The 9,826-nt window shown below is 36.3% G+C and overlaps 1 protein-coding gene across 7 annotated transcripts in view; it reads right to left on the bottom strand.

The window, feature by feature from the left end:
• Positions 1–863: 863 nt before the first annotated feature.
• The window catches only part of LOC112519799, a 10,308-nt gene continuing 1,345 nt past the window's right edge, over positions 864–9,826 (bottom strand). The window contains exons 3-8 of one of the 7 annotated variants that reach the window (XM_025128069.1): positions 8,082–8,219; positions 5,996–6,886; positions 5,816–5,909; positions 4,945–5,018; positions 2,294–3,581; positions 864–2,224 (exon numbers count right to left, since the gene is read on the bottom strand). In XM_025128069.1, the coding sequence (XP_024983837.1) occupies positions 1,848–2,224; positions 2,294–3,581; positions 4,945–5,018; positions 5,816–5,909; positions 5,996–6,886; positions 8,082–8,219 (2,862 nt within the window). In that variant the 3' untranslated portion in view covers positions 864–1,847. Of the gene's footprint in view, positions 3,582–4,944; positions 5,019–5,815; positions 5,910–5,995; positions 6,887–8,081; positions 8,220–9,826 lie in introns of those variants that run through there. The other 6 variants (XM_025128070.1, XM_025128071.1, XM_025128074.1 and 3 more) reach the window with 6 other exon arrangements.

The raw sequence follows: 9,826 nt of genomic DNA, 5'->3' as shown, positions 1-9,826 counted from the left end.
CATTTCTTATCCAATAAAGTAAACCAATTTTATTTTTTTTATTTTCATATTTATGTATTTACTCCATTTTCATTTTGAAGTGTGAGTGTCACAGAAGATTATATAGAAATCACGATAGCAAAGAAAGAACATCTACTCCATAAATAACTCTAGTAGTTTATATTCATCTATATCGCTATCGTAATATTCTTTAAATGATGACACATTAAAATAAATAAGTAACTTTTGGATTTGGTTCTGTGAAAAATACAAAATTGGTCCTTAAACTTCATTTATTACAAAATAATTCTCCATGTTTGCATTTTGTTTTAGAATTAGTCCCTCCAATATCTGAAGGGTACAACTATCATTTGACAATTTCCTTCTATTTTACCATCATAATTTTAATAAGGAAGAGTAACAAAGCCTTAATTTTTTTTAAAGACGTTGATTTCTAAAATAAGAAAGGAATAAAAATTCTTTTGAGGTTCAATTCTTGGCTAATTTAGTAATATAAAACTGTTTTGAACAAACCAAAGCTTAATTCAAGACCCATTTTTTGAAGATCGAACGTCCAAACTTGCTTTTATAGAAGCAAAACTACAAAAATAGACTTGAAAAAAACAAAACAAAATTGTCAAAGACCAATTTGGGACTGCCAAGCTCACATTAGTCATGATTCTGAACAAAAAACAACAAAGATTTGAGATCTTAAGGATAGCAAAATATTTGAAGGTAAAATTACATAAACAAAACACACTTATACATACATGAAAAAAAAACCACGAGGGTTATGTCAATGGCGATCCTCTCGGTCAATAAAAAGGGCAATTCCTTAGTCTCGGGTTCGATTCCTATCGAGTGCAAAAACCTTTCGCCACGCCAACCTCCCATAAGAAGATATCGTGTAGGTGGACCTATACCACCACATGAATTGATGGTGCATTCAAGTTGTCGATACCACTTTAAAAGAAAACACATGCATACAAGAAGTCATATAAACCAAACCAATCACATTTGGTAGGGTCTAGAGTCTTGAATGGAATGTTCACAATACTTGTTCTCTACCCCAGAGAAAATAGAGCGTAAAAACCCTAGCTTAACCTTGAGGCGTTAGTGTAATAGCTCAATCAACAATAAAGCTTGTTTAAGAAATGCTTCTTTATAATTCTAAGATGGCAGGACAGCTAGTTTGAGCGGGGTCAAAAGCGAGAAAACTGTAAATTTATTAAGTTCTCTATGTGGGTTTGATTCCTGCCTCTTCCATTTGTTTGTTGTAGTTTGGGGCTCCTCCCCAGATGTCACCCCTTCAAGTCTTTCCAAGGCCACGGGAAATTTTCCCGGCGGTTCTTCTAGACATCATGGGCTTAGTTGAGATGCTCGCAAGTTGACTTGGACACCACGATTACCAAAAAGAAAAGGAAAAAAACTTGGCTTTTGAAAAAGTGTTTGCATACAAGAAGTCATAAGGTCCCTTGGAATAACAGTCCAAGTCTATGAAAATGCTTCATTTTAATCACCATGAAAATGGTCATTTTAATCACCAGGAAACAACAGTCATTTCTAGACAACTCTAATTTCCTTTTCTCATAAAGATGCAACTTATGATACTGTCAAATCCCATAAAAAATGGTGATACTTAATAAAATTCACTAACAGAACAGGCTTACATTCAACACACCCAACAACAGTATTATCAGTTGTACCATGAAAGATACCTGCTATTGTTGATGCTTCAACATCACCACAAGCAGGAATGCAAGTCTTCAGCCACCAAGCCAAGACATTGAATCATATATTGATTAAATCCTGAAATTGTTTTATGAATTCGAACCTTTCATCGGGTAAGTAGCCAAGATGGTAGATATTCATATTTCTTCACTTAATTCCATATCAACTGGATGATTTAAAAGCCTAGATGGCAGAGAATGCTTGTGTTCTGGTGAAGGAAGAAGCCTTCCTGCATATAAGCTGTTTATAATCCACTTAAATGGCATCAAAGGAATCTTTTGCTCCATCGCACATTGTTTCAAGTGACGTGAAACAGCATTTTCGTCCTCCACGACAATAGCCCCCACCGATACCTTTTTAGAATCAAGAGTCTTCACCAACCAGTGGAACGTTTTGAACACCAATCCCCCTCCATGCTTGATAATTTTCGCCATTTTGCTGCAGAACTTGTGTTTTCCATGAAGCATGATGGCAAGATTTTCAAAGATAAAGTAAGTGCAAAGAACTGGTTTTCCTATAATGATGCAACTTTTAGTAGCGTGTTCTTTAAGAATCGTATATTTGTTAGGTGGTAAGATCAAACCTCCATCAACTGAATCAAACAGCCAGTTTACTTTAAGAATGGATGCATTTACTGCACATCCATATAAGAACTTGGTTGTCAATAGCCTTCTGGGACACAAAATAAGAGGAAGTAGCTGGCATTTATTCTTTGAGCTTTTCTTTCCTCTAGCTGTTGAAGGAGAAGGAATATCATCCAAAACTATGCCGCCATTCTTCTGAATTAGATTCTTGATCTGCTTATGCTTCTTGACAGAAAATCCCGTAAGCAAGAACTTGAGATTTTGAAATAGCGTATTTTCTGTGACACGTGGTCTTTTTACTTCATAAGCTCTAGATTTAGGTTGCAGGTTAGAATTTCTCAACGCTCTGCAAATTCTACTTGCAACTAAAGAATCTTTGACTCGGGTTTCTGGCGTTTGGAATTTCTTTACCTGTGGATAAGTAATTTCAGTTTCTGAAAAATGGACACGCTTCCTCCTCGGAACTAGATAACTTTTGCAGTTAGATTCTACTTTTCTGGAAACCTTGGTCAGAAGCAAGTCCTCATTGCTATCTGGTACCACAGTTCGATCTAGATTTTCTTCTCCGCCAATATCAGGTGAAATGCATCTAGAAGTGTTCCCATTGTTTATAGCCATGGGTAAGTTCGTATTTTCCTTCGTGTGACTGGGATTATGACCATCATTATCATCTCTTAAGTCAAGAATGGGATTTTGTGTAACAGAAGAAAGAACGCTTGGAGCATGTTGAAGTCCCTTTTCCAAGTAAGGATTGCACCTAAGAGAAAGCATGCTGTAAGTTTTAAGCAAAGCCACCTGCCTACCTACAGTAGAACTCTCACCATTAATCTTCGAAATAGATTTCACATCCCCATGAAGAAAATCGGCACCTTGGGGTGAGATAGTTTTTAGATTATCCAAATTAACTTGGGCTGCAAGGCTAAATTGCTTCTCGGGATTCACCTGGCGTTGGCAATTCTGAGATGCAACATTCTGGTGGCAAGCATTATCCAAAGTAAAGCTGCAAGGAACAACAGAACACAAAGGGTCCATTGGGGACACACAAGGAGAAACGGCCACATCCTCAGAAAACAAATTCCCATTATTACTAGATTCCTCGTATGTACCTTCTGGAGCTACACTTGATTGAGAAACAATTTTGCGATCATTGTCTTGTTTTTGGATGCAGGAATTCTTATCTGGAGTGATATCAGCAGATTCCGAGAGAGAACTTGTTTCATTGGCAAAAGGTTCATGGATGCATCTTTCATATTTATGGTTGGTAACTGCAGGAATGCTTGCTTCATTCTGATGACAAGAAGCAAAAATTATGAGAAAGAAAGCACACTCATTTCACAACTATCGGAAGTAACAGAATCATAATGTAGGTAACGGATACAAAAGAAAGTGGCAGGCATGAAGGTAAAGCCATATCAGAAGATGGTCAATGAAAATGTATAAAAAGAAGTTTGAAAACAGTCTTGGCTCCTTGCAATGTTCATTTGAACTCCATATAGTTCAGATTGGGAAAAACTGAGTTATGATTCCTAAAGAATCATTTGTAATAGTATAAGCATATTTAATACCATGAATCAAAGATGATCAAATGATCTATAAAATGTATTTCCCAATCTGATGCAAGAATACCAGCAAGATGGATATAATAAACCCATGCACTGCCTACTCATCAAAGAGACCAATTTGTACTTGTATTTCCGTAACAAGGTACATTAAATTTCACCCAACATAAAGACTTCAGATTAGCTCATAAACTGAAAGTGCAAGTGTTTTCACGATGGTCAGTCTAGATTAAGAAGTTGCTATAGTGCAGTTACAGAAAGGTGTAAAGATAAACAACGTAATGTAAGAGTAGTACTGCTTTGTTTAAAACAAAATGTACTGAAAATGTTATATCATGAAAGCATAAACACCATCCTCACTTTATAGTTTATATGATACCTATGTCACAAACTTTATGACCCATAAGCCTTTCAGTTTTCACCTTGAAAAAAGGAACTCATAGGCTTTCTTCACTAATATTTTTGAAATTCTAATGTGTCATAAGGAAACTCGATCATTTCAAAGAGAAGGTACAGCAAACAGTTACTTCTTCGAACTGCTATATATTCACCGAGTTCTCAAGAAATTTATTCTCTCTTCACCATATTTTTGTCAAGAAGAGTAAGAGTATTAAATCCCAAAGTCCTAGAAATTTTAATAACTACACTAAGCTTTATCACTTGCTACAAATAAAAATGTTCTACTATAAAAACATTTGAAACAAAATCCACATCGATATTTTATTTAAAAGTAGGCGGTTGATCTCAGAACTGAAAGAGAACATGTTTTTCCACGAACGGAGCACACATCTATTTCTTTTTCCAAAGTTTCAAATACATAATCATTAACATTTCATTTGAAAAAGAGTTGTTCAAAAGGTGTTAACAAAACCTATCTATTTGAATGTATTTGTTAAACATGTCAAATAAATTATGTATCATCATGGAGACTGGGATCCCTGGCTGGAGACAATAGACAATCTCTTTGATTTATATGTTTTGAAAAGCAGTTATCAGATTGGATGAAAATAAAGGAATCCATGCAAAAGGAAGGAGTGGACACACATGTTGAACAGACACTAACAGAAGATATGTTCCCAAGCAGCACTCACCTTCCATGTCCAACCACCAAACCAGCGGCTATGAAATCTATCTGAAACCATATTTGTCATCTTATCTTCTCTCTCTGAAAAAACAAAAAAATGGAAAATGAATTTAATGCTACATCAAACTTTAGAGAGGCGGAGCCAGAAAATGCTTATCTATATACAATAGATATTAAAATTCAAACAAATTACCAATTTTACGTTATTTATAATAACGTTTACATAATTTCATTCAAATATAAAGTATTAAGGCGTCGTTTACCAAAACGCTTACCTGCAAGAATCACCACTTTTACTAACCTTGCCGAGTAAGCTTCTTGGTCATCAAAATGGCATTGTATGCACAATATTACCCAGTAAGAGCTATCACCCTCACTTACCCGGTAAGAATCTCGTTCCTTGCCTTGCCTCTTACAGATCCGGTAAGATAAATGGTTAGTAAGTGCTTACCGAGTAAGCGTTTTGATAAACGACCCCTAAATTAAGCTAGCAAGCTAAAGTTTAGGCTATTTTTATATTTGCTTAAAAAAACAAACACAAAAAAATTTATTGCCTTTTATCATAAAAAATATGCATCAAAAGAGTGAAAGCTTGTTGGAGAGTTGGGGTTTAAGGGACTTTTTTCTAATAATAATAATAATATTGTATTAGAAATAAATTGGGTTGAGACTTGGTATTATAGTTGTGGGGGGAAGGGGGTTGGCACCACCTAGTCCCCCCATTGTCTAAGCCCCTACCTTTAGATGAAGATACGAAAAGAAAATTTAAAGACCAGGAGAGAGACACACACAGAGAGAGAGAGAGAGAGAGAGAGAGATGGAGAAAGGAAGCAACATGTATACATAAAAAGAAGAAAATACAGAAAGTAAAATATTACCATTGTAACCAGAGCTCCCAGACTGGACAGATCTTAAAATTGTTTGAGATGATGTCACATCCCCAACTGGAAAGCCCTCCCTCTGCAAGCCAACCTGATAACCATCACAATTTTTTTTATAATGAACAGCTAAGTCAATACATACGGTGTATAAAATATGCTTGAGAATCACCAATTCACCTCTGTTGTGCAAAATTCAGCTTGCCGAACCGAACAACTCAACATGGGATCCATATCACATGCAAGATCGGCGTTCTCTGTACTTACTGCTGCATAATCAACCTGTTCCTTGCATGTATCACCTTTGACAGATTCCAAGCCTCTCTTCAATAACATGCTGGCACTGTTAACCTGTTTATGCTGCTGTTTTGGTAAAATAGAACCAGAATCAACTTCTAGGCAGCCAGGCTCATTGCCCTTCTGTTTGACATTAGACATATAACTTTCTGATGCATAACTGTCTTTAATGCGAGATACGGATTCATAAGCACTCAGATGACCATGGCCAGAAACTGTTAACCCCACATTTTCATATGCATCTGCCATGGTGGACTCGTCCAAATCTGAAAGAAAGTCAATATCATTGCATTCCCCACCACAACAACTTAGAGTCTCTTCGAGATCCTCCAACCGTGCCTGCTTCACCCGCATTGCAGCTTCAAGTACGGTTGAAGCCATCAAAAGTTCTGAACTTGGTTCATCTTTTACTACCTCATGTATTGTCAATGCCTCTGATGCTGCAACAGCGAGTTCAACTGCATCATCGACATCAACTTTCAGAGATCTGGCATCTACTTTAGGCTTTATCCCCTTTTTCTCTTTTAAGCTGAGATCCTCATGACCTAAAATTCCTAAATGGTCCCTCTGTTGATTTGGAACCATATAAGCTTCAACAGCATTATAGTTCATTTCATGGATATCCTCCTCAGGGATACCTTTAGCATCTGGCTGGTGTACTGGGAGAGCTTGATTGAATTCAAATCTCTCTGCTTGAGATTTACTCAAAATTGGACTCAATGAATACTCAGATTCTTCATTCAGTGATAGACGAAGATTATATCGAACTTCATGCTGAAAAGTGAAACTGAAACTCTCAAAACATAACCTATACTATAAGCATTTAGTTTTTGTTCTTAAAAACTATTAATTTTTCAAGGGTACAACTTAAGAAACATAAAGTACAAATTATTAATGCATACAAAATCTTTCGATTTCTAAAACATTCCTATTTCACCCTTCTAAATGTCAAGAACAGAGCTTTTGGAAACCTCTACTACCCTTCCCAAATAAGATCAATCAACCAACCAAACAACAGAATATGAGATTTTTGGAAACCTCATCTGACAATTGATTTAATCCAATAGATAAAAAGATAAATTTAATATAATTTAATTTTCGGTTTACAATCAAATTTTACATTCTGCTGCATCGCAGAGTATAAAGTCCCGAGTAAAACACATAAGAAAATGATGAATACAAATGTAGCATGAAACATTATTTGCATATGTTGTTTATCAATCTAGAGAAGGCATGTAAAAGGGTGCCAAGAGAGATGATCTAATGGGCTTGCAAGAGGAAATTCCTACCATGTATGCTAATGTGGTTATAAATCTGTATGACTACGTGATAACAAGCGTGAAGCGTGTAACAACATTGAGATGGATGCTTTCCCTAATTCCCATAAGGTCATGGGTAACCAAATTGTTATGCACGCAAACCACAGATACAAATGACCATTTTGCCTCAAAGAAAGCTATATAGGCTCCTTATGTAAATACTACATGTTCCAAAGGCCTACTTACAAAAAACACCTGCATCCCTAGTTCCTGTTATTCCAAACGAATAAATCTCTAAAAATTGATTAAAAAAAATTCCTAATGAATTTCTTGAAATTTCCATCCGAGCCTTCCTTATCATACTATCATCATTTCTGATTTTTGCAAGTAAACAGCAGTTCCACAGAAATATTCTAGGATATGAGAAAGAATCAGCTTCTCTTTTGTATTCACAATTAGCAGAAATCATCAGCTTTCAGGCAACATATTCTTTTCAGTCACTTCTACCGTAAAATCACACAACGCAATGCAACTTTGCATACAATCCATAAGTTCATAACAATATAATATGTTATATGCTAGAGGCATTAGTGAACAATCAATCATGTAGGAAATGCTAAGCTACAAGAACCAATGCTGATAGAGAACAGTTGCCACTTTATATCTTTGATGAGGATATCTATGTCCAGTTAGTCTGCCTGCAAACTTACATTGCTAGAACATGAAGTAAAATGCATCGGCGAATTGTCTTCCCCTGATAAGAATAAACGGAAACTCTTACACCAGCCATCATCCGACAAATTCCCACTTTCTCTGTCACTGGTGCTTTGTTTTAGGCATAACATTTCCTAACCATTGTAATAAGAAATCTAATTAGATATATGTGCATATAAAAATGGTAATAAAAAAATTCAAAGTATTCAAAGAGGAAAATAGATCACCATATAGCAAAACCAAAATGCAAGATAAACCATCAAAATCAGTATTGACCGCAAACCAGTGCTTGGGCATGTCTCCTCTCTAGCCAAAAATGTAGTCAGATTTAAGTTTCATTATTTCTCTTTCTCAGGGTTATTTCTTCCTTGTATGTGGTGTGGTGGAGAAGAATATTTAGCGCTTGAAGGCACTTATCCAAGTTGCTTATGTGAATCTCTTTCAGGTACGACTTGCCATGCTTGCAAAACCTTTTGTTATAGTATTGTGTACAGTAGAAAGCAGTATACATATGACCGCCTCCATTTAGGAAGTTTTTAGTGTTCAATTCAGTGTCAATTACTAGAGAAAAAACCATGGATATATAGTAAACCAGACGGATAACATATGAAACCTAGTTAAACCTCAAGATTTTCTGTAAATTCTACAGTTGTTTGAAAATTCAGAAAATCAGGATACAAAATGCTATATTTTTGGGAAAATTCTGAAAGTGTGCCTTGACTTTCTATAAAGGACCCTTGAACTTTCTACATTTGGAGAAAAGAAATGATGAAATTTTAATATAGTCAAAATGCCAATGAACTTTCATGTTCCACAAAGTGAACACTGAAATTTCTTAAACATGCAGAATGACATCTGGAGTGTTTGAATTTCCAACTAGTCACTTGAGTTCCAAGAAATAACAAGTGAGCTAGAGTAACGTGAAGTAGAACGAAATGTAACATAGGGTCTAATATCATGATAACACCAAAATCTCCGAAATGCTCACAAACTAAAGCAAACACCTCAAATCAGTGAACATGAAGAAGAGCAAGTGTAGAAGATGATCAAAGTTGTTTTAATCACAATAGAAAGATATAATGATGGTCTACCGAGCCTCCAAGTCCTACGACGAAAATCGTGATAGCACAAAAGCCGCCAAAAAGATCCTTGAATAGCACTGAGGTTAAATGGAGTCGGTGGAGAGGCAATGACAAGAGAGAGGTTATCAAAGGTCTCCATCTCATAAAAGAGACAAAAAGACTAGATGCATCAAGCTGGTAACCTAAGGAGGTGAGAGTCAATGAGCCCAAGAGCCTCCAATAAGGATCTATTTGATGAAATATGCTAACATTAGCCACAGAAAAGGTGTGCCACTAGCCTCCTTCCTGTCAGAGTCCCACGTCAGATAGACCATTTTTCCTCAATCTGAGTTGCAACCTCCCTTCTCTCTTAAAGTTCTCTTTTGGAGAGTAATCTAATGGGGTTCTAGTATCCTCACATAGTAACGGAACGAAGATCTACCACTATGAGGGTTTGACCCTCTGGAGCAATCTGTACCCGTCTAGACTCTAGCCCCCCTGTCGACACACTAGACACACTCAGGTACAATTTGTTAGTCTCCATTGAGTCTGACATCAGTTATGCTTGGACTATTTCTCCTCAATATACGTTGGAACCTCCCTTCTCTCTTCAAGGGGCCTTTTGGAAGTAATCTAATGGGTTCCACATACTCTCCCACTTCCACCACCAAGTTCCTAGA

Source organism: Cynara cardunculus (genome assembly GCF_001531365.2).
Source record: "Cynara cardunculus var. scolymus isolate 2C chromosome LG 10, CcrdV1, whole genome shotgun sequence".
Taxonomy (NCBI): Eukaryota; Viridiplantae; Streptophyta; class Magnoliopsida; order Asterales; family Asteraceae; genus Cynara; species Cynara cardunculus.
This window is presented reverse-complemented; position numbering and strand designations above follow the sequence as displayed.